The following is a 26,291-nucleotide window of genomic DNA, read 5'->3' on the forward strand; positions in this document are numbered from 1 at the left end:
CCCTGGGGTAGCAAGATTAATTGCTACATTCAGAATTGAAGTGGCAAACTTGATAAGATGTGACGTCCTTAAATGGCATCTTTAAGGTTTCGTCGCTGGGTGTATTGCAATTTGATCAGTTTTGTATGAGTTTGTATGAATTTGTCTGGTGTCCTTCAGCTGAGGATCATGATGTAACATCGAGCTCAGCAGTGATTACCACCAGCTGTGAGAAATGTCTGAGTTTTCTCGCATGAAACTGTATCAGGCAGCAGCAGGTTCTCTGCAGGCTTGTTGAAAATAACAGTAGCAACTTTAAAAGACTCATTTCAACTGAAGAACTCCTATGAGGGATTTTACCAGAATTTCTTTAACCAATGTTTCTGATAATTGTTGAATATCTGTGCTGCATGGAGTTCACTAACTGTAACCATCTATTTCCATCCAGGACTGTTGGGCTATATTCTCCAGCTCCTCTGCATTTCTTATTTTTGTCTCAGAAAGTGTCTGATGTCATTCCACATTTCCTGTTGGATTTCTCTGGGATCTTCGCTGGTCATTGCGTGAACAACCAAAGTACTGCTTATTTGTGTATTTGGTGTCACTTTCTTTTTGAAACATCAATTTCAAGGTCATTGACATGTCTTACCAAAATGAATGAACTCACTGGTTAAACTACAACATTGCTATTTTGTTGAACATGGCCCTTTCAGCTACACACAATAAGCAGAGTGCAGTCATTTCTGTTATTCTCTACCATCTACTTATAAATTATTTGCCATTTTGAACTGTGGACTGCATTGTGGGCAGTTGCGAGCACTGCTTCATGGCACTAAGGAGGCCCACAACACGGCCCTTTCTGGATGGAGTTTGTGAATTTGTAGGTTCTCTCAGGTTAGTCCAGGTTCCTCAACAATGCATAAAGACGTATGTCAGATTAACTGGCCTTTTAAAATTGCTCTTTGGAATCAGTGCATGCCTGGTTTTGTTCATCTGTGGACTGGCAACCTGTCCAAAGTGAGCCCCACCTAATGCCCAATGGCTACGAGAGATAGACCCAAGTCCCAGTACAACCCTGTAAGGACACGCGGTAATAGAAATGGATTAATAAATGTGTTTGTTTCATTTTATGTACATTTACTGTTGTGTATATGCCATAAAATATTTTTCGAGCCAACAGCAATTATCTACCTCAAGTTAGATAGTGAACTCTCAGAATCTCATCCACAGAAACCTACAAAACAAATCTGAAGTATTCTTTCAAGTATTTCTGTCCTTTAATCTTGATGACAAGTTGGTAGTTTTTAATGATTTTTGTATTTTATTGAAAAGCTCTCCAGCCTTTAATAAGCAGCGCCAGTGTGTAATGTTCAAGTAGCTCCGCGGACTCATGTGGCTTATAATATTACACCCCTTTTATATCAGTTGTTTGTGTAAAATAATCCACTTGGACAAGGTTTTTTTTTTCCTCTTTTCTTTTTTTTTTTTTACTTTTACTGAAGATTGAGCTGGAACTCCTTCAGCAGCTCCCTCAGCAGACATTTTTCAGGCTATTTCAAGGTTAGATTTCAATCAGCTTGCTGCCCATTTTGGAGGCAGAATGCAAATAAAACCTGTGAAGGAGAGGGAAAATAAGGCAGCCTGTGGCGAGACTCAAAGTCATAAAATAATAATAAAAAAAAATAAAAAAAACAACTTGGCCTTTGTTGAAGATTACCAGCTTTCTCTTTTATTGAAAAATATAGCTGTTATTTCAAGGAAAGGAAAGTTAGGGAGGAGAATATATTAATATGAAGTAAAATCAGAATTGGGAAGAGGAATAAAAACAGTACATACTTGGCATAACAAAGCCACAGAATGGGGAAAAAAAAAAAACAACGCCTTCTAAAGATGAGCTTTGGGCCAGTTTGTTGAATTTCTTTTGCAGTGCTTATCTTTTTCTTAAGCCTCAAAAACATTGTCAGGGAGTGGAGAACTTAAGCAGACCTGGGGCAGGCAGTATTTGCAAATTTTTAACATAATTTGTTCTGGTTTACTTTGGAGTTTCCTCTCAAGAGAGACACAACAAATACACAAAAACAAGAAGCATTTCAGTGCAATTTAGTAAAATTTCATAATTCTGCAATTATTCATAACACCAACAGTTCATGTTAGTGGACTGGTGTAAATAGTTCAAACCTTGCAAGTATAATCCAACCACAAACTTTCCGTTTAGCCTTAAAGCCTCCAACATTCCTCTGGCTCCCTCATTATTATAACAGTCGGTCACACTGTTGATTTCAAAGATTGTTCTCTGGAATTATTAATGGCACTAATTACAAATCTTGACAGCAACAACAGCGGAGGAGTGTTTCTGCTGCTCTTTAAAAATAAAAGTATGATTCTTTATGATAAAACATGAGAAAAAAAGTACTTTCCTTCATTTCACAAAAGCACAGATTTTACATTTAAACATAAGATATTACAAATAGTCCAAAATTGATACTAATCTGAAAAATCAAAAATGATTATACATTTTTGTTCCGCTGTTAAAATTGGTCATTTCTTGGTTAGCACTTTTTATTTTCTCTGGCAAAGTACCGCCAAGTGAATGGTAGTTTCTAATCACCATCAGTCGAAAGCAATCAATCTCTATCAGATGGTACACAAGTGTGTATTTGGCAGCAATGTGTCTGAAACATATTTGGGAGAAGACATGATGGAACCATGTTAAGAGAGGTTGTTCAAGCAACGCCGGCTTTTCCATTTTCTCAGTGTACTGATTGTTTGCAAGGCGGTGCTTTGATGGTGTTGACCTCTAATCTGGAAACGTAACATGTTAGTTACCATGGTGACTGACCCGGGTAAGAAGTGAACAAGCTTCATGACACTGCATATGCCAAAACTGAATCTGAAGTCACCTTCCTCCACTGCTTGCTTCCTAGCACAAACGTTCACAAACTTCACCTGCTGCCTAAAACCGTCTTGATAAACTACACTGATGAGGTTAAGGTAGCAGTTTGAAGAGAACAAGACGGATCAAACAATTTTGGGAAGAAAATGTTTCTCTCTGCATTGTGATACAGCTGTAGGAATTCAACACGGCAGAGGGAAGTTTGCACATTTTGTGGAGGACACGTTTTAAGTGACACGTCTCCGACGAAACCAAACACGTTCCTGACAGATTTGATTTACGGAGCCAATTATGAGCCATTCCGGTGGGGACGTGGGGAACAAAACGTTTAGTGTCTTTATCAAATTCAAACACCTTACAGAAGTTGAGCTTGAACGCACTTGGAAATGTCCTGCAGATAACTGTAACGTTGGAGGCTTCTGGAAGCATACTTGTTCCAACTCTTGAAACAACTTGAGGCAGAATGGCACAGCATCTCGATTCTCTGTACGCACACCTGCATCCGTTCCACATCAGAACATTCAAAGCTCCTGTTTGTCAAAGGTGGCAATTAGTTTTCTAACGCAGAATTAGATACAGAGGGTCACATTTCTCCCAGGTGTAGGAAAGGAAAAGTACGACTTGGTAATTTATGGCTGCAGTGTACAGCAGACCCTGACAGACATAAAAAACTCAAGATAAAAAAATAAAAAGTCCACCTGTCTGCTGCTAGAGCAGTTCCAGCTTTTAAAGAGGGCAGGCAATCCAACACTTTTAATGGACAAATCGGACCAGCTTACATAATTTGTAGGTTAAACTTCTACCGTGTGATTTGACTTCAAGGAGAAAGTGTCTTTCTTTTGGGGTGGGGTCAGTTCAGCAGATATGTTCCCTTCTCAGTTCTTGGAGACCTGGCTTTCAGCTAACCACCTGTACTTAAACACTGTACTTACTTTTCTGTCCCCTTTCTGCTTTCACAAACAAGCTACAGGCTGTAAGAATCGCAGCCACTGAGCTCCTAATATTTCAGTTCCTCTCAAAAAGCCCCCTCCATCCCACCATTAAAATGCCAGGATATGGAATGGAAAACAACTTCACCTTGACAGATGACTTCAAACTTTTTCCACAAACAGCCAAACATTCATCCTGTATATGCAAACAAAAATCAGATCAAGGAGAAACAGTGTGACAAGTTGCTGTAGCTTGGTTCCAAAAATGTGTACAACCTGAAAACATGCTGTACTGAAGAAGTTTTTGATTTAGTTTCAACATCCAGTCTTCTTTGGTAGCTCATTCATCTTGACTGGAAACATTTGTCAACTTAATATTGTACAATTTCTCCAAATCCACTATATTGGGGTGATATCACTTGTCCACAGCCCTTTTAAGGTGGTACCTCCCTGGAAATTTAATTCTGATCAAAACATTATTTTTCTTTTTGCAAAGCCACCATTTTGTTTTTTTTGGATGTATGCTTAGGCTATGATGCTGAAAAATTTAATCCCTCCTAATCTCCAGCTTTCTAGCAGGCTTTGGACCAGTTCTGGCCATTCATAAATTCATCTACATGAATTAAAAAAAAAAATAAAATAAATTCTGTTCCAACTAAGGAAAACATATCTGAGTTAACAATTAGTTTTGTTTAAGCAGAAAATAAAATGCTTTCCCTAGAAGGTTGTTGATGGGTTTTTAAAGAAGAAAATCATTATTTGTTTAAACTCTACTCCTTCTTCCAGACATACGGAAAATAAGATAAATTGTTGTCACATGTAGAGACATGACCAGCACTTGGTTGATCTTTATCAGATTTGAACTAAAGCTGTACAGACATTTAGTCACGGTATGCATGCATTTAACCATAAATAGGAAATTATAAAGCAAAGCATGTCAATGCATTAGCTATTTCAATTTTTAATGGGTTTTTTTTAAAGAGGAAAGATGCCACATTTTATGTGGAAAAAGTTTTGAGATCATCTATCAAGATTACAAAAACTTGGCATTGTGAAATGGATGTAGGCTTTTGAGAGCCAATGTACCGCTGTCCTTTAATGATGACAAATTATACATTCACGCATCTTCAAAAACAACCCACTGTTCCTGCACATTTAAAAGAAAAGAGAATACATACAGAAAACCCTCTAAAATTTACAGAAGCTCCAAGATGCACAGCAATTTTGAGTGTCAGTTTCATGAGAGCACACAGAAATCAATGAACTGTCTTCCATTTTGCTTTCAGAAGTGACGCAGCATACAAAATCCGGTGTCTTGAGTTTAGTACTTAGCGTCATTGAGATTGATCACAGTATAGTACCATAAAATAGTTCCCCAAACAAATACATCAAAACCTTTAAGACTCCAAAGTTCACATTTGCTTCTCAAATCAATCCCTTACAAAACAATTTAAAAAATATTTTACAGCTGACAGAACAATTTAGGAAGGAGGCAAATATAATAGACCCACCTCAGACATAAGAGGCTACGCTTAACTGACATCCTTATAGTGTCTGTACACAAAATGATTTAAGAAAAGCAAACTCAGACATGAGCAAAAGTAATAACTATCTCTGTAGTGTCTACACCTTCAAACCGCTGGGATTACAAACCTATCAGTTTCATTTCTTCTTCTTTACCTCCACATTCACTGGAACTGATAACACATCCACACAGTCTGCTCTCTAATCTTTCCCCCACCTTTTACTTCCTTTTAAAGTGGGTGATTTTCCCTGCTGATTTATCTTCTTTACCTTTATCATTTAAAACTAGTGAAAAATAATGTTCTCTGAGTTGACATCTGGTAAAAATAGAATCAACCGATCCAAACATTTCAAATAGCTGTCAGTCTCCTTGCTATAAAGTGAAAAAAGACTTAAGAGATTTTATTTATAGTGTTGATAAAACTGATCTAACATTAGACTGACCTACAGTGAGTAAAGATCTTCTCGACTCTGACTGTAATCCTCTCCTATGGGCGTCTCCTAAATTCTTCTGCATGGAACAGACTGCTGCTCAATCTAGACTCTAATCTCATCATCCTCCTGATCCATGAAGTCGAAATCATCATCCCTGTGTGATGAACTGTACTTCACACTGTTTGTGTTGCCATCGTGGAGGTTGTACTGAGGTTTTTCAGAACCAGAGCTGGACACAGAACAGCTATCCGTGTGGTGGTTGTTCCTTTCTGATTCGCTGATCTCCGGATCGTAGGGATCCGGCGTGACCTTCTGCTGGAGCTGGTAATTACTACGAGGTGGTCTAGAAGGTGCCCAGTCCTCTGCGTCGTCATCGTCGATGTGAGGAATATGGGATGGTGATGCATGCTCCTCACTACCTTTGCCTTCCTCAAAGCCAAGGTCGTCCTCTTCCCAGTTTTTCTTCTCCATCACGCTGAGGATATCCCCGAGCATTGAAGGCCCCAAGTCGATGTGGAAGGACATCACGGATTCTGCTTTTTTCATCCCACCACCTTTTGGCATGGATGGAGGCAGGTCTTTAAGTTCACCGAAGTTTCGTTCGTCGAGCTCAGCATCCAATGTGGCCATAGCTGCCCCTCCGTTCATTGGCTTATCTTCCACCAGCGTCTTCATAGGACTGGAAGACACACTTTTTGGCAGATGGTTGCCTATGTTTGAACTTTCAGCGTTCAGGTAAGGCAGAGATGTGGCAGCAGAAGGCAGTGTTGTAATGTTCTCATACTTGTCTACTCTGTTAACAGACTGGGACCTTTTGCTGCTTCTGAAGGTGCGGGACAGAAGCCCTGGTTTAGGACCTGGTGAGCCCTCCTTTGTTTGGGACTCCCTTGGAGGTTCCCCTGATCGGGAGCTGAGAAATGAAGTGTCTCCAAAGGCGTCCCCGCCTCGTCCAACATGCATGGTGTGACGGAAGTCGCCCAAAGGAGCGCTGATCATTTCAACTGTGAGGTCAGCCCTTGACCTCCTCTTCGACTGGTTGGAGTTGCCCGTTAACTGCTTGAGGATAGGCATGATGGCAGCCTTTCAGTTGTGATCCAAATCAGTAACTAGGCTTTTAGTTCTTTTTAAAGTTTGTTGAGATTAGTGGGAGGTTATCAAAGCAAGTGTAATTCCAGGTGTTTAGAGTTTGAAATCATCCTGTTCCTTCTGTTCCGCTCAGTTGAAGGAATCTGTAGAATAAAACAAAACAAATGTCAATGTAAGTGTACTTAGAAAGACAGAGTAAAAACCTGGCAGGCAAACGCGGAAATTTTAACAGACATGTCAACTCTAATAAAAAAAAACAAAAACAAAAAAAAAAAAAACATCTACAAAGTTTAATTTAGACATGCAAGTATAAGCTTCTTAGAGACTGATTTTTAAAGATGAAGCCCCTTTAAGAACCAAATGGAAAATTTAAAGTCCCCATAAATAACTTCTCCAGACAACTTTGTTAAAACCTATCACGTAACTCATTTGTTTCCTGATGGCTAAACCGAATGGAAACTTTTGCTGCTGTGTCCCAAAAATGAATCCTGACTTGAAGTAGTTCTAAACTGGAAAACATTTTAAATGCAAACATCTTCAAGGGCGTTATGTAATGGTGAAGGAGGCTGTCTAACTACAAGCACGTTTACCCAACACCAATCCACTTGGGGAAAAAAGGACACCATTGTAGTGGATTTCCATTCAAATTTGTTCTGTTCCTTTGATACATTTTTGTGCCCTATTTCTCGACTGTCTCCTTCTGTTTTTCCATCCACTGCAGTGTCTGCTGTGCTTTAGTTCCCATTTAGGCCCCTGACTGTTACATAACCAGAAAGAGACATTATACTGGGAGCCAGAACAACTCAAGCTTGAAATAATAAAGGAACAGGAGGGAAAAGAAGTGGAGAGAAGGTCTGCAGTATTTCTTCAGCGACGTTCAACTTAAACCAAAGACTACTAAGAACAGATCCTCTTCCCCGCACACCAGAGAAAAGAAAATGTGTTAACTTTGTCATTGACTGAAAGGTGCTACATAACTGAAGTTGCCTTGCCCTGCCGTCGGGGTCTTGAGAGGAAAATTTGATACAAACAGACGCCAAAGTAAAAATGTGGCATATTTGAAAAGTTTTGCCAGCATTTTTGGCTGCTTTGTGTTCGCTGTATTTTATTTTATTTTATTTTTCTTTCAATATCACCACCCAGCAATAGATGTAGCTGCAGTTAGGTATAAGCTTGAGGACATTTCAGAAGAAAATGTACAAATTATGAAGTATTTCCTTCAACTTCAGTTGTTTCTGATTAACCCAATTGTAACCTCAAAAGTAAGAAAACGTGTCTAGTAGCTATGACAACAAAGATTTTTAAGACGCTAAATATATTCTCTTAATTTTTTACTATCACTGATGAGGTGATTTAAACAGAGTGAAACTCAAATTCAACTCTGGCTCGGGTGTTCAGGAAATTGGGTCTCAGCACCAACTTAATGTGTGAGTCACAAGTTCACAAACTCCATGGATCACTGTAACAAGGATGTCAATTGTTCAATCCAGACAGCATGAACCATCATTTACAGTGTTTTCAAACTGAGGCTGAAGCCCACACTCTGAGCTTGCTTTTGAATTGCTTCCATGAATGAATAGCTGCTTTACTGAACAATATTCCTAAAGAACATCACTCATGAAATCATTTGCATTTCTGACAAGAACTCATTCAAGTGGAAATGCAACTAACACCAGATGGAACAGAGCCGAGTTAGATAAATGACAGAAGAGATTCCCGCTATGTTTTTTTCTTCTTTTTTTTTGCTCCTCTTAGAAAAAACTTGTGGTTTTTATTTTCTGCATTCACCAATTTAATTCAGTATGTCTGTAAATCCAGCACTAATGGGAAAGACGCACTGCCCTCACAGAGGCTGAATAAAGAGCAAATGAAAATCTTTTCTCTACACTTTGATTGTGAGTTATTTGAGTTCAAGCTAGCACCACCCCATCAGAAAACTGAAATGAGCTCATTGTTAGGAAAGCTGTTTAGACAACTGGATGCAAAACTGTAAGCTTATACTTTACAACTGAAAGCACACCAAACACTCTGAACTGTGGCCCTGTGGTTACATTAAGAGGGTATGATCTGTCGGTGTTAAACCTTTGAAAGGTTCATGCATAGATGCTAATTAGCAGAGTTTCAACTGGTGGCTTCTGAATGCTTATCAGACCAATGAGGACAACTCATCCAGGGTTATGTTCCTCGCCACAGCACAGAGATTTGCATTTCTCTACAGCAACATCAGAGCAATGTGGAGGCCAACAAACGGACTTCCTGTCTCTAAGCCGGCCGGAGACAGCAAGAGAAAAAGATTTCATCCCCTGCATGGAGAGATCAGCTCATTTTGATGGATTAACCCTTCCTGGTGGCCTTATGCAGGGCAATGAGACAATCTCCACAGTAGAGCAATGCTTTTGAAGTGATGCGTAACAAGAAGATATTCAATCTCCACATAAAAAAATGTCAGTGGGTTCTCAAATATCAAAAGACCCAAAGCGAACACCTTGGGGTCATGACAGGAAATGGCCAGCTTTTTGCCTTTGGGAGATTCTTGATGTTCGCAGCTTTAAACCTCCCCCCTCTTGGTTATATGACCCCAATATTGTGGCTCGGACAAAAAGACGAAGTATAGCCTACAGTCATGTCATATTAGCCTTTCAGTAAACTATAAAAGAAAAAGGGTAATTTAAGATAATGGCAGGTCATGGCTTATTTTTATTTCAAAATACAATTTAATCAAGCTTTAAACAGCCCTTTTGTTTGAAAGGGGACTTGGGACTCTTCATTTGTTTGAGAAAATGAGTCACCACTACAATTAGGGCTGCACAATATGACAAAAACACAATTATAATATTTCTGTTAAATATTGCAAGGACAATGTTGTTTGTGATCAACAAATTTGTCCTCACTTGTCTTCTGTGTTTTCCACTGTTATTCTTCCTTTTCGAGAGGTTAAGAAAGTCTGCCACCAAATTTTACATTGATTTGAGGCATCAAGTACAGAGCACTTATGAATGCAACTTAAACATAATTGCCAACATAGTGGTTCATCCAGGACAAGCTATGTATGCAACTTGCATAACCAATGTAAGCTGCACACATTGATACTGCAATCTCAATTATGATTTGATGTGCTGTGCAACAATTAAATCTGTACTATGTCATTTTCTGCTTAAACTTGGGAGCAGTTTGTATGAGAGAGTTTGAGGATGTTTTAAATGGTGTCTTGCAAAAGTGTTCGCATCCCTTTTACATTTCAGCTCTTTATTGAATGTATTCTATTTTAATATGGTGGACTGAAACAAAGTACATAGTTGACATAGTTGTTAAGTGGAAGGGATTTGAAGAATGCATTAATCAAACCATTGCATTGGCTCTATGTTTAAAGGTTTTTTTCTGACGAGAAGGTGAAACTTCACAGCAGGCCAAAGTATTTTGTGATTCTTAGATGCTACCTGGACACTTTATCTATGTCTATCTACGTATCCATCAACCTCGATTTAATTCCATTCAGCTTCCCATTATCTTCCTTCCCTGGGAGTTTTGATTACAACTAACCTGTAATTGTAATCTCTTTATCACTACACAGTTTATGCACTGCTGTCAGAGCTTCAATATCTAAAGATATGGGCATTAATGATAGGTTGAGTCAATCCAACAGGCCTAACTTATTGTAGACATGCACAGTCACAAACTTCTTCCCACTTCTGCTTGTTGTCAGCATGGGTGCATATTTTCTCAAAGATATTGAAAATGAAAATGTTTTGAGTTTCATTCACTTTTCATTGCATGCAGTCCGCAAATCCAAACAGAAAGAAAAACAATGTCTCAGAAATAGCTCACCTAAACCTGAGATTCCAGTTTGACTTCTACAGTTTTTTATTCCTCGTGACTGTAAGTGAAGCGTTGGTGCAGATTCACAAAGAAGACTGTACTTTATTTGCCTGACATGTTTATGTAAAGGGAAAATATTTCAGAAGACATGATAAATATCTTACAATTTATCTGCAAACGACTGCCCCAGTTAATGTGCCACTTGGTGACAAAGCCTTTATATAACAGTGCACTCACTGCTCCGTGTGACTCAGGCTCCAACTGAGACAAGTGGTGACAGGGCCATAAATGATTAAGAGCATCTTATGTTGCCAGCAGCCTCTGATGTGGGTAGAATGACATCACAACAACCAACACGCTCGACAACGTTCAGGCTCACACTTGTAATCCCACTGAACACAGACACAACACTGAGCTATCCCCACACCACTTTCTCTCCTTTAGCTGCTCAGCCCAATCACAGCAACTTTGAGTCACATGAAACCAGGAGGGATAAACAGACTGTATCTTACATTTTTAACAGAGACCAAGAAATAATATTTTATTTAGGAGGAGGAAGCTTTCAGAAAAAAAGCTACAGGGAGTCAGGAAAACAAAAATTTTAATTACACAACAGCACTGAGGCGTACCATTTTCTGGCTGGGCCGCTGATCAATTTGGCCCTTTTGCTGTAATGTACATTTGCAGCTTGTTACAGTTATTTAATATATAACTAAGAAAATGTAGTTATGTATGAGATAACTACTGTCTTTCAGGAGAAGGTTACTTTTAGGTTTGATTAGAAATCATAATCCATCCTTACCTTATGGCCATACTCTACGTAAGGCTATACTTATTTATCTTATTTGTAGATAAATAAGATTATGTATCTTATTTATCCACAAGATACATAAGAATAGTCAACAACACAATGAAGGTGGAAGCAATACTAAATAGTAATCTGGAGAACGGCCGAATTGACTGGGGTCCTGTCTAACCGGCTGTATTGACCCAAACTTAAAAACGATAACTGTTTTACACCAAGAAGAACATTTCAATAGTTTTATTAAAACTATTACAATCCAAGAAATGTTTCAAAGCATGGCAAGTGAGATATGCTTTTTAATCAACATGTTTTAAAAATTATAAACATTAAAACTCCAATTGATCTCATTTTCAACTTCCTAGTCTCTCATCCCTCTCTCTCATTGATTGGTACAATGATATGCAAATGCTTAGACTGCTGACCAGAGTTAGAAATGACACTCCTAATCGATTAATCAGAAGCAGTGCATCACAATGTGAACTTTGTAACTCCCACAAAGAGCAAAGAGTAAATTTCTTTTGCAGGAGCTTTGTTGGGGCCCTAACCTTTAACCCTGATATTGGATTCCCACAAGGGGGTTGGGACGGGTCCTGGAAGTATCACAGGCACTGGGATACTTAAAAAAAAGCTTAATCCCAAATAAATAATTGCAGAGAAGACAAAAACATCTATGTTAAGATATTCAAAATTGCTCGAGTACAAAATTGCAGGTTTTTGCAGTGAAGTTTGCAAGGGCGTGTTTAAACCGGAGCTTTATGTTCTGAGGCACATTTTGGTAATTAAACCACAATCTTTCCACCTTTAATCACGCTTTATAAGAATACAGAAATATTTTCTTACACCACAAAATAGTGAAACAATATTTCATTTTTGTAACTGAAGTTCAAATCACTCATTTGCCTTGATATGCTTGAAAATATTCTACTGATTTGTTACTGAACATTTCTATTGCAAGCTATTCTTGTTCCTTGCCTACTACTCAAGTGAGGAAACCAGTTCTGCCTGATTAGCTCCATTTCTTCACTGGAAGGCAAACCCTGTATGACAAATGGTAGAGCTATCTTGAGCCGAAACAGGTGAGAATGTTCAGAAAAAGGCAGCACTTGTTGTTTGTCATGTAACAAACCCTCAAGTACAACCTTTTTCCAGATAGATGTTCTTTTATTTTATCCTTGAATCAAAGCTACGTTTTAGAACTAAATGAAACTGGAAATAGATTTCAATCAAATAGAGATATAAATGAATATTAAATAAGACAGACTTGAAAATACAATACGAATGAAAATTACAAAATTACAAAAGGTCTGCTGGTAGGAGAACAAAGGGTGCATCATTAAATTTATAAAATCAGTGCTGTATACATTTTCCAATATCCTACTGCAAACCAGGTGCTGCATTTATTAACATTTAGATGGATTTGTCCAAACATAATATCCATATGCAAAAATAATGGTAAAATAAAATAGTCACTCTCTTTTCCGCAGACATGCTGCCTCTCTGCTGCTGAACTTATAAACAATTATGTTCATAACACTGACCAAGCAGTCATAACTCGCACAAAACTTACGCAACATTTGCTTCATTAGAGATTGAAAGAAAAATCAGCTTTGATTGAGGTGTCTTAATCAAAATTTATTAAGCTTCAAAGGCCCGGATCAGTCCTTTGGAAACTCAAAAATCCAATCCAATAATCCATGAATGCTGCAGTACAAGGAAGAGGTTAACTAACAGCAACTTGGCAACAGTACTTTAAAGGACACTTAAAATATTTAAATCAGAGTATAGACAGCGATGCAGAACAAAGGGCCAAGTTTAACTAAACCTCTCCAGAAAGGGAAAACATTAAATTACTGTAATGCACACTATTCTGGACAAAAGGGTTTGAATCAGGTGATAAAATCTGCTCAAGACAGCAAATATCACAATAATCAGAGGTCGAAAAGCCATTTAAAGGTTTCAGTTAAACAAGAACAGTGGCAGATTCCAACATTTCATAGAAGACTTAAACTGCGTTGAAACATTACAGGCTTGTTGTGAGTGTTTGATTTGTGTGTTAGTGTGTAGTGGATTAGTGTTCAAAGCACCATTGCCACCCAGACAAAGAAACAAAACCACAAATGGATTAACATTGTTATTTTTAACAGGGCCTGGGCTCTTACCACATGGAGTAAATGGCCCACCACTCCTAATATTAACACAAACAAAAACCCTTTCGGCATCTCTACCAAACAATCCTAACTTCATTCATTCAATCCATTTAGGTGTTTGCTAGAGATATTTTTATTTTAGTCTTTCAAATTGTTATACTTTGACAGACTGGCGACCTGTCCTGGGTGTACCCCGCCTCTCGCCTGGAACGCAGCTGGAGATAGGCACCAGCACCTTCCGACCCCGTTAGGGAGAAGGGTGACCGGAAAATGGATGGATGGATGAAATTGTTATATTCAGGGCTAAAGGACAACCCTCTGGTCACTCCCTCTGTGTTGCCAGCCAAGCTGACCTTTTATGAAGCTGTTACTCCTGCATGGCTGGACAGAGCACTGGGTGGGCTACCATACTGTGCCAGAGACAGGATTTTCGACTACAAAAAACAAACAGATAAAGTTTTTAATCACTGTTTTCCCACATATCTAAGAAAATATCTATGGATAAAAAATACACACCGTCTTTGTCAAAAATCCCAAATCAGGATTAGAGGGTGAGAGGCTTTTTTACTTGTGGGTCAGTTTTTGGGATTTTTCTGGCACAGATGGAAGCACTGAAAATACTCAATGGGGCAGCAAAGAGAGGCAAGATTCACTAAATAAAGCCAGCACACTGACAGACGTTCTTTCACCGGGTCCCACATGAAATATATCCAACCCTCATTACAGCTACAGTGGATGGATTGTACTAAACTGTGTGTGTGCACAGGAGTGTACTTGTATAATCATCGAAATCCTTCCACTCAGCTGAGGACAAACCGACCAGTTTCACACTTGGTACCAGGAGCCAGGATATGAGCCAAGTGGTTAAATAAATCATCCAATAGCTGTTGGACAATGCAACAAAGCTGAATTTCTACAGAGGATTCTAGTTTGAAAGAGACAAATTACATAATGCATTGTCAAAGCAAGAATGTCAGAGTCACAGTTGGCTTGTGCTGTAGTACAGTTTGTAGATTTTATTTAGCTACAACAATGGCTACTGTTTCCCTAAAGACAAAAGTTACAAAGAAAGAGAATTTACAGAGATAAAATATGACCCAAAAGATAAGTGATGGGAAGTATGCAAAAGAAGAGCACACACAGCAAGTTTGGTAAAGATCTGCAGGGGGCCTTTTAGTCCAACTGGATTGATAAGTGACTAGGTCAACCTCTCATCGGCTTCTTGCCTTTTTATCAGCAGCCTCCCCACTGAAGTTAAAACACACAACCCACAGCTATAAAAGGCGTCAAGCAGAAGGCCTCGACCAAAACACTGTGTTAATAAACCCCCATGGCGTTAACTTTAATGACACAGACAGAAACCAACAAAACACTCATTGACAATAAAGAGGCTCTGGTAAAGGGGAGTAAAATGTCCCCTTTTAACAATTCATAGCTAAGTGATCTCTGGCAGATACTGTTCAGTGAAGTCAGATATAGTTATCTGACAGTGAATTATCAGTAAATTAAAGAAAATTACTTTTAAGAATGGTTTGCCAACGGGGGTTACAGAATGTCTCTGACAAGGCAGTTATGAAGTGAGTCATGGTCAGAACAAAACTTCCGGATTCAGATTGTGCTGTGTATTTGAACTGGTGACAAGATATTTGATCAGTTTGATAGACTTGTATTGTTTTTTGTTTGTCAGCACATTAAATAGATTTCAGTGACCATGAGGCCTCTGGTCAGGGTCATCATTATGATAGTCCTGCACTCTCCCTGAAGAGAGAGGATTTTGTGAGAAATGTATGTTAATTAATACTATGGCAATACTCAACAATAATGTTACAATTGCTCAATAGCACCTTGTCCAGCCCTAACCAGCACTCCAACAAAGAGCATTCAAGTTTACAAAAATGGCCATATCTGACAAGTCCCCAGCCTAAAGATTGACATCTAAACACTGTTCTTATTCTGAAAAGCAAATTGTCAGAATAATTGCAATGTTACATCCTTTATTTACATCTTGCGTAGTCCTGTAGACACGCATGCTGTGAGCAAGCATGTATTTAAGTTGTTCTGAATGCCAATCTTAATGAATGTTCCTCCAAGCAACCAAAGGAAAATCTAATCTCAGATGCTCGGCTCAGTGGGAAACAGCTGATCGGTGTAATAATTTAATGAGCTACAAATGAACACTGCAGTTAGGTTCATTAAAAGCCAAAATAAGCTCTACAAGTGGTGATTTAACCATTTCAGTGAGGAAAAATAAAAACAATAAAACACATCCCAGTATGAACCTCTAATTTTTCAAACCTAAGACAACAAAAAAAGTCCAAATTTATTAAACAGTCAAAAAAGGACTTTAAGAAAAAATGCTGTGCTTTCAAACAACTCCAGGAATTTCTTATTTATTTAAGTTATAAAAGTCTGTTTTCCCATTTCTGCCTAATAAAGGATTTCCCCCTCTTGCTTAAGAGTGTTCTGTTCTGTTTCATAATTGACTTTAATTATTTATAATTCAAACGTTTTTAATTAGTGGCAGGCCTGGACTACAAGAAGGCCAATTTAGCTGAGAGCACTTACTAAGGAGCCCTGCAGAATGATATTTGGTTTGACCAAAATATTATCTTGATTGGCCATATGTCGCTTCAAACTCATAGTGAGCACTATTAGTGCCCTTGCAGATGTGCAAGACAATAATGCCATGCAGAGTCATGCATCCCCAAAGGACCAAGAAAGCTGGTGTTTTAGCAGTGCCAAACCAGATGGCTCTTTGATCTTATTTCCTGAAGCTGTGGCATCTTTAATTTCCATGAATAAAAATAAAAAATTGTCCCACAGAACCAACATTAGTTAGCGTTTCTTTTATTTCTAATCGTATGTGGTAAACAACCAGACATTTTAAATTACTTCAATGTCCGTAACACAACAAATAGCACAGATTATCAAGAATCAGATTACCAGTAGTTACAGCACTTGAATGAACTGAGACTTTTTTTTTTCCAAATCTGAACTACATGGGTTCCTGCTCTGTGGTTTCTCAGCCTCACACCTTTGTTTTTAACAACACATGTGTCTGCTCACAGACCACACATTAATAACTATATAGGGTTGGCCTCTGGTAACTTTGGGACATCCGGAGGAATCTCACTTCAGATTTGCAAAGTGTACTCATTCAAAAGAAACTTAGTTTGCTAAAGGCTTAAAGACACACTTTGGCTGAGGGACGCAGAAAAACTGCACCTTGCACAGCCTTCAGTTAAGTTAAAGTAAGGAACTTCTGCTAAGACCAAATCAACCAGGAAACATCAACCAGTCAAAGAGATAATTTGCACACATTCAGTTCTGGGCATGTTAGAGACCAATTAATTTAACATGCGTATTTTCAAACTCTGGGAGGAAGTCAAAGTACTCCAAGTAAAACCCAAGCCTGAAAGTGGAAAACCTGCAAACTCCATGCAGAAAAAATCCCAAGGATCTTTTTAATGCATGGCACCAGTGCAATAAACACCACCATGCAGCCCTAAAAAAAATGTTATTTTTTAACTAAACACAGTCTGCTGATATGCTTTGCACATTCAAGATTTTTCACAAACCCATTTTATTTCCCGGGATAAAGGCAGTTTCACTCAGAATTATGACATAGTAAACATTCATCACTAAACCTTTTGATAATTAATGGTGGATTATTTTACGTAAAAGAGAATAAAGATATTAATCTTCATGACCTTGCATTTAGTCTCCTAGAGGAGAGACTCCAATGCGGCTTCATATAAACACATTTATGAAATGACTTGAAATGGCAGAAAAGCATCTTCCTTCAGAATGGTAAATGTTTTGAAAAAGATGTTACATTTTATCTGGACTAAGTTAATTTGCTGGCGGAGTAAAATCTAGCAGGCCATTTAAAGTGGAGCGGTGATGAAAAGCAAGGAATAGTTTTTGCTATGGAGTTTGGTAAAAAAATAAATAAATAAATTACAGTAGTTTTGTCACATTCTATAGTTTAGCAATAATTTTGCCAATAATTCAAATAGATCCAACCATATCCCCATTTATGCGATCCAGCATTCAATGCTGAACTCTGTGCTATTTTCAAAGAAGGAAGTGTTTAAACTATGTGCAAATCATTGCGGTCTGTGTTTGTGTACATGTGACACAGCAAGTCACTCCTTTGGGAAACCCAGTTGCTAAAGGAAGGAAATTATGTAAAATATATATTTTTTGATCTTGACATCATGTTTTAATGTTATTCCCTCATTAAAAACATACCTGGAATGTTGCCTTGAATCGTTCATGCATGTTTGCGAAATCCTTGAGGCAAAGTTATTCAGGGACGCCTAAACACTTGCTCCCACAAAGAGCCAAATATTTTTGCAAAGTTACAGTCTCCATACAGCTTCCATCTGACTAGCGGCAGCAGCAATTAGCACACTCCTGATGGAACTGTGTGCTGTTTACATGATTAGCGGCACAAAGGACCAATTTTAAGGTGTCAAACTGAAGTCAAATTGTTTTTAAGCCATGTTTGATTAAACTATAACAACACCATGTGCCTGGAAAATACACACTCCCTGTTTAAGAGTCACGCAAAAAACCTTTTAAGGAAAAATTAAATAAATAAATAAAAAGTCACCTCACGTTTTACATACAGTATAATTAAACCCTTCTTTGAAACTTGAGTATTTGTTGGCTATAAGAGAAAATTTCCAAATCCTAAGCTTTCCTCCAAATCCCTACTTGATTACTTTCGGCAGCTCTCTAATATCTCATTAGGTACAGCTTAGAATATATATTTTTTCTTGTATTAAAGATATATAAGGTACTATTTTGATCCAATTTTCATTTTCAAGAAAGTTGTGAGCGCCATTCATTGTAATTAATTTAGCAGACTAAATTCACTGGCTGAGATGAGTGTTTAAAGTCCATCAACAGTCATACTTGCACTGCCATTAACATGTTCAAAGGTTTGGAAGATAAGTGGAGATACACGCCTTGTAATGCCAGCTAAAAAAAAAAAAAAACATCTCAAACAAAAATCACAACTATGTCACAAGGAACAAAAACAAAGAAAAAAAAAAAGAACAAACCCTTCTGATACACCCAACACGCACATGTGAACAGGATATCAAAACAATGCACATGCACACGCATTCATGAAAGATGAGGGTAAAAGGTGACACCCTTGATTCACATTCATAAAAACAGAACAACAAAGGCGATCTTTATCTGTTAAGGTATTGTGATTTCACCTCAGTCCATTCACAGAACAGCGCTGCTGACCTGAATATAACCTCCAGAGGCTGAAGAAGGAAGAAGTGTGAGCCTTTCCTTATATTTCCTTATATAGACTCAATGTTTCTCACAGGATTATTAAACTGTAATATAATAGTACTTCTTAGCACAGATGCTATTGTACCTCTGGAACAATAGTCTGGTATGATTTAGTCACTGGCTGGCTCACAGATTATCACAGTCCTCCTTTGTCTTTGAGAAAATAACCACTGAGTTTTTTGTTCACATGATGTCAAACAATGTGGGTCCACTGGGGAAAAGGTGGGGATTGGTTACTGGGTTCAAGATGTACGAACAGGTTGTTTTTTTTTTTAAATGGCTAAAAACTTTGGTCATACTACAGCCCTTTTGATGAGATGCTAAATAAGTAGAGTAACCCATCATGAAAAAAACACATAATCCCAATTTCTTTCGGTCAATGTTGAAAATACAATTATTTTGCCACCATGTTTTTGTTTTTTTTAAATAGCAGATCATTGATACTTGAAGGATTGAGTTGCTTTAAATAAGAAATACCCCAGACATTTTTTGTTTAGGTATTTACTTAAAATTTAATAAATTGACAGAACTTCAAATTATTAATGGAAAATCAGTCTATTAGTTGACATTTTCCATGAAGCGTATACAATATTTCAAAGATAATAAAGCTATGTAGGCACAATATTACCTGTTATTGGCCAAACTGTAAGAGTACCATAAATTTTCTCTGAAGCTCATTGGCTGTACGCCCAAGATCAGGAATGAGGAAGATGCTATCTATGTGTTACTTTCTGAAGTAGTGGCAGAAACTGTGTGTATTAATGCATATCAAAGTATATTTAGTGTTTGAACTATGAAAGCTATATGCAGACAGTCTGCGAATACCAAGGTTCTTAAGTATGGTGTAATGTAACATTATTTTGAAAATAAAATTCAGCTCCTACATAATCAGTTATTTATTTTTATTTGTGTCTGGCCAACCATGTTTCAACAGAACAGGTAATTTTGAAAATCACATTTTTGGTCCACATCGGCCTTAGAATTCAAAGTGTTTCCAAATAGATTTAGTGTAAATCCTGTCAAAATAAGATTTATTCTGTTTGTTGCTTTTTTTGACTCAATATTCTCAAACTTTGAGGCTCTTCTAACCCATCTGTTAACACGCTGCCCAGTCAAGTCATCCAGTCAAAGCCTGAGGAGATGTCTATATGACTTACTACAGCTGTATAAATATAGCATATAATGAAATTGGCATTATTAAAGATCTCGATATTTAATAATGCTAATGTCAGTACTTTGACTTTTAGGCTTTCTTTCTGACATAAGCAGCAACAAATCTAGCAGTTATCTTTTCTAACTGATGTTTTAAAGATGATAAATTGCTCATCTTTAAGAGCTGATAAGAGGCTTTACATAAAACTCTCACAACTTAGAAAAATAAAAGTCTCCTTTGAGAGTTTCTAGTATGTTTTGTAGCTACGGCAATGTCTCACAAAAATGCAGTGCTAAAAAGGCTAGATCTTAGAATAAAAATGCAATTTTTGATGTCTTCTTTCAACTTCTCAAAACACTTTTGAGACTTAAACAAAAATCTATCCTTGAGTTGGAGCAAAATAATGTAAAATAGTCTCTTGGAAACTCCAGAGACTATGGAATGTAGCAGTGGGAGGTTTGCTAAATTGTTTCTCCTCAAAAGGACTTGGTGAGTAATACTTAACTGTAAAATGTTAAAGAATGAGCCCAAACCCACAGACATTTTTTCTTCCCTCCATGCCATTACCACATGACTTAATGCTTTTAACAAAGTCAAAATACCAGAATGAAATAGGTGTTTAAAACTATGTTTCTGTGATTTTGCAATACTAAGGCTTTCAACAAATAAAATGCAGACAGGTGTGTCTCCAGATGACTGGCACTGCTGTCATCAGATGCTTTAGAAATTTCAAAGCAACTTGTGCTGGAACAGCCGTTTACATCAGAGATGGCCATCATCCCGACCGGTTCAACAGCATGCTAAAACACTGAAAGCGATGATGACTGAAGAAAGTGACGCCAATAAACACTGGATATAATTGTACAATTCAATCAGGTACTTCTATGTACAAACCACTGTGAAGGAGGAGCTGGTTGGTATATTACAGACAGAAAAACAGCCTCGTTGTTTAACATTATAACATTCCTGTTTAACAGGTTACTGTCTTCTACAACAGAGATGCAAATGATAGCAACCAAAACAGGCAAGGATTAGAGGACTGAATGTCAGGTTCTTATGGAAAGGAAAAATGAACTTGACCTTTGAGAACAGATTTGAAGTAGTTATGTGTAATAGAATGAAGAAACTCCAAGAAATGGCTCAGGTTGCTCTTTAGCATGTCCAGGCAAAGCAAGTTTAGGCAGCAACAACCAACTTCATAACGCAAGCGAGACTCTACAAGGCAATGACTTGTGAGGGTTACCAAGAGAAACATCTGTGTTTAGGGAACTTCCAGATTAATCAATGGCAGTTGCTTCCTCTTTTATAGGACTTCTGAGTCCAGAATATTTTTTTTCTAAGTCACTCACACATTAAGACATTGACCTTGTGCTATTTAGAAATAATTCAGACATCCTAAGAAGCTTTTGTTTTAGTTGGTGATCTGAATCCAGTAACAGATGGAAAACAGGAGTTCACAACTTTTTTTAAAAAACATACTATAATCTATGCCTGGGCAGAACTGCTGTCACAAAGGGTTTTACAAAGTTTTGAAACATTTAAAACTCCATTTCTTTTTCACAGTTTCAAGTCTTTTTATAGAGATGACGGAAAAACTGGTATATACCAGAGTATAGATTGACTGGGTAGAAATTTACCTCAGAAAAAGATTGAGAGGAAACATAGCTGGATGATGATGTTGTGAAATGGGGGCGCAAACTTGGAATGACACAGAGCACAACCACCCTCTTTCCCACATTGTTAGCCCACGTCAGATAGAGTACTCCGTCTGATGTATGGGCTCACCATTGCTATTAAACAATAACCTTGAAACAACATTGTTAGGATATACTTCTCCCTGGTGTACCACAAGGAGTTAGATAGTGGTGGCATTTAAAGAGTTTGCAGTTAAAATTTGTTTGAAAACGGTCCCTAGGATTCTGTTTTTAAAAGTGGCAGGTAGCAACGAATGCTTGTGTGCGTTTGCATGCCGCTGGGAGGCAGTTTGAATGCAGACTGGCTTCAGGTCTGTGTCCCCTGTGACCTACACTTAAAATGCAGTAAAAAGTTTTCTGCTACATTTTCTAAGATAGATAGATACATGAGTATGACACTTGACGAAACTAAAACAATATTTTCATTTTACCTGTCCAACTGAAAAGCTCCTGTGCAAACAACCTGGCTTATTTCCCGATTAGACTGAATCAAATGGAATGAATTGTATCAAACAAATTAAAGAGGTAAAGGAGAATGAAATGATTTAATGGAAATTAGTACTTTAAATTTCGAGTGCAATTAGATTTCTTTAGGTCAAGAAATGGTATGCGAAAAAGATAAATATGCTGTTCCATTATTACACCGCTTACCAATAAGAAGCAGCATTTTTTCATGTACCAGGGAAATCTAAAGTGTTTTTTGTAACACCTGAAATGAGTTGAATTGTTTTAAAATTCAGTCATCAGTTCAAGTTTATACTGCTTTTCATTTCTCTTTAATAATTTTAATCATTGAGGGTCGAGGGCTGTTTGCAGTGAGTGTTGAAACCAGCATTCCAGGCTTTTCAAATGTTTATTTGCTGATGCACAAATAAAAACAACCACAATGGATCCTTAACAGACAGTCTACAGATGAGATACTGCTGTGTGTTAGTTCATGCTCCTTTCGGTCACTTCTCTACGATTCTTTTATTAAATATTTCTCACAATCTTCTAACTGTGAAATCATTAAAGTTCAATTTTACAGAGTAAACATCAAAAGGATCACAGATCTATTAGTAGAACAGCAGATTTTAATCCAGACTCCTGCCGTCTTTCCTGTGTTTTGCCTCCTATCACTCCAGAACAAGGTGAGCAATAAAGTGTGGATCAGTAAAATCCATTTACAGTGTCTTAAAGGTACATCACTCATTGGACTTTGTAGTGGCACTACCTTAGACAATGGAGCAGATGTGAAAACGTCGTTTTACTATTGGAAATCACAGCTTTTAAACAAAAAGATTAAGATCACATTATACATTTCTGTTTAAGTTTTTGTGTATTGTCATATTAGGACATTTTTTGCAGTTTTATCAAAGAATGAAAATCGCACACCAGCCAACACTCAGTGACACACTTTGGTTTATTGGCCACACATTATCCACAAGAAGCCATTTAAGTATCTGCGATATATTTAAACAAATTCACAGCATGCAACTTCACAGAGCGCATGAGAAACTGCCTGAAGTTGTGGTTTCCATGAATCTTTGCATGGGTCCAGTACTATCTGTCTCCAACCCCCACTGCAGCACACCTCTTCCTAATATAAAACTGCAGTGACCTCAGTGCAGCACAGTCAGAGTTGGGAAGGTGGCCAACTTGCTCACAGCAGCAACATCCTCCCCAAGCAAACTTAAACAGCCTTGGCAGCAAAAAGAAGCTACAGTCAGAGATGACACACAGCCGTAGTCCCCCATTCTCGACTATAACACAACAGATTTTATTGGAGAGACATCTGCCTGCCAGCTGAAAAGAGGCCATAATGTAAGGTAGCTGAAAAAGGCCTGGAGTGTGTGCAGTGACGCAGAGACGAGAAGGATGATCCCGGGTTTCTGTTTTTTACGACACAGAGTTATTTCTGGATAATAAATGATTCATCAAACAACATGAACACTACTGACTGACCTGAGGGCTGTTGTTAAGGCGTGGTTAAACATTTGTATGTAAGAGGAAGTCAGAGGAGTTGTGCATGGCCCATTAGTTTATATGTCCAGTTGCCCATGGAGACAATTTAACCATGAATAGAGAGGTAGCGACTGGTGAAAAGACGGCAATAATTGCACAGAGCAGTGTTAAGTTGTTCTGGACTTTACAGTTAGTCTATACTGCTTTTAACAACAACAAGATAGAAAGGGCATTTTGAGTTTATGTGTACTATAGTGTTGTCTATAAAAACATTTTGCAGCTCATCAGACAAAACGACCAAAGACAAACACAAAGAAACTCACTAATGGCCCAGGGGTTTAAAAAGGTAGACTCCCAGAGACTTTACAGTGCTTTGCTGTCTTACAAACCAGCCGATGACATAGTTATTAGTCATATAGAACATATTTATCTACATGTGTGTGGACTTGTCATTCAAGTAAGGGTTCCAAATGTGAAATACACCACATTTCTGATTTAATGAACTTATTTATTCGATATGCTTGTTGTGCGTCTGAGCTTGGATCAAAATCTGACAATTTCTTGACTTCCAGTTTACAATATATTATAATGTATACATTATTTCTATTTGGCAGGTATAAAAATATATTCGGCTTTTATCATTTTGAGCAAAAATGCATTTGATGTTTATTGCATTGACAGTGTCCATCCTAAAGTTCAAGTGTTTAGTATGGGCAACATTTGACCTTTTGGCTCTCCATAGCTAGGAGAGCTGTAGCAACCCATTCAGTGACTTAACTATTGAGACTATCTGCCAAGATAGCTAGCCTTGAGCCTGCTGCTTGACAACTATGACAAAGACTTCTTGTAGATATAAATAATTAGTGCCCTCCTTCAACCAGCTGACCTGCAGTGTGCAGCAGTAGGTTGGGAGTAGGTGCTTAACTTATTTGACAAATTAACTCATGTTCTTTTGTTTGTTTGTTGTTTTAGCTCAGGCTTAGTCCATATTTCACCAGAAGATTTAAATATTTTTAGTCTTGGCATCCAATAATATGTAGATGGAATGTCTTTCTGTTTCAAGGGAAAATACCCAGTCCTGACCTTTAGGGCTGAAAAAAAGGGACTATTCCCAGTGAGTAATTTAATCTAATCACTAAAACGCTGCTTCAGAGTTAATGCCATCAAAAATCTGAAATCAGACAAATGTTGGTGACTTGGGGTCAGAAAGCTTCAGAATATCTCAGTGCAATGCTCTAATTGTTTTGAAAGACAACTTTTAAAAAATTACAACATATCTTGCTCAGCCCTAAACAGCTACAAAGGTTTTCTGATATCTCAGCCCATCACATGCCTATTTCAACATCCTTATCCCAATTCAAACTGAGATGGAGAAACAGGTCCAAAGTGGGATTGTCCCGACTTTTATTCTTATTTGAAGTTTGAGTAAAATATGAGCTTTAGACGTTTAAAAATTTCGAAACAACTTCCCTTTAAAAGCTCCTAAGTAATATCTCTAAATGCAGAAAATAACACATTGGTAACATAAGCAAAAGTTTTTTGCGGTACAAGATTTCAGCGTCATTAAAAAGTTATTAAATGCTATTTTAGGTTAAACTGCTTGTATTGACATCAAAAGGTTTACCTAGTGCACCACTGGTGTGTTTCAAGGGAAAATATGCCCTGTGTGAATTACAGCTCTCTCTCTCTCTCGCTCTCAGGTACTTTTGGTCAAGAGGAGCCCAAAAGTAGCTGAAAAGTTTACTTGTAGCTTTGGGAGGTTTATTGTTCATTTCCAAGCGAGGCAGCATGCCAAAGCCAATCAGAAAAGCAATGCGACCTTTTAGAAGAGATAACCACTAAGAAACGAAAACAAAGGTTGTTTGGGTGAATAATATGTCCATACATAAAATGAAATACTTGTTAAGTTTAAAATCAACGAATAACAATTGCCCACAAAAAAGAAATTAGATCCGAGGACGTTTTCTCAATAGATAGCAAACTTTTATCAGCCAGATTGCTGATGAAGGACAGAGAGGACGCCGGAGGGGCTCATTGTTTTGTCCTCCATATGGGACAAACATGATCCCGATGAGACTGCCAGACGCTGATTGACCACAGGGAACATTTGAGATTCAAATGAGATGCAGATCTCACACCGCTGGGTTTGAGCTCAACCTACGTTCCTAACTTCACGGAAAAGCTTCGCAAAAAGAGCACGAAACCATCACACCAAGTCATTACAAAGCACCACTCTCCCCCAAACAAAGCGAAATTAGAAAGGTCAGCTTCTAAAACATGAGCTACACATTATGGAAAGTTACCTTTCTCCTCCAGCTTCCAGGCGTACAAAAAGTTCGAGGCAGTATTCCTTTCAACTTTCCGTAAGCACGAAGTACAACTGCGAGCAGTAAGTTGTCAGAAATCTCGTTTAGTTTCCTCAGAGGCGAAAAGACACCAGAGTTGTGTCAGGGTTACGGTCCCCTCTGCGCGTGAGCGCGTGTTTGCTCCAACGTCCGTTTACTCCGCATCTGCGAGGCACACAAAGCGGCCTCCTTTCCCCTGAAAGAGCACTCCCCCCCCCGTCCCCC

General features: G+C 38.0%; 1 protein-coding gene across 1 annotated transcript; it reads right to left on the reverse strand.

The window, feature by feature from the left end:
- Positions 1-1,274: 1,274 nt before the first annotated feature.
- On the reverse strand, positions 1,275-26,243 carry cdc42ep4b (CDC42 effector protein (Rho GTPase binding) 4b). The gene is made up of 2 exons (XM_055042499.1): positions 26,025-26,243; positions 1,275-6,989 (listed from the first exon to the last, which is right to left on the reverse strand). Exon 2 carries the CDS (start codon positions 6,829-6,831, stop codon positions 5,863-5,865), a length of 969 nt encoding a protein of 322 aa, XP_054898474.1. The 5' UTR covers positions 6,832-6,989; positions 26,025-26,243; the 3' UTR covers positions 1,275-5,862.
- Between the last annotated feature and the right edge of the window lie 48 nt (positions 26,244-26,291).

The sequence above is a fragment of the Poeciliopsis prolifica genome, unplaced genomic scaffold (genome assembly GCF_027474105.1).
Source record: "Poeciliopsis prolifica strain line A6 unplaced genomic scaffold, Auburn_PproV2 SCAFFOLD018, whole genome shotgun sequence".
NCBI lineage: Eukaryota > Metazoa > Chordata > Actinopteri > Cyprinodontiformes > Poeciliidae > Poeciliopsis > Poeciliopsis prolifica.

What these genes read in the sequence shown, in the direction of transcription:
- cdc42ep4b (XM_055042499.1), bottom strand. Translation starts at nt 6,831, where the DNA reads ATGCCTATCCTCAAGCAGTTAACGGGCAACTCCAACCAGTCGAAGAGG.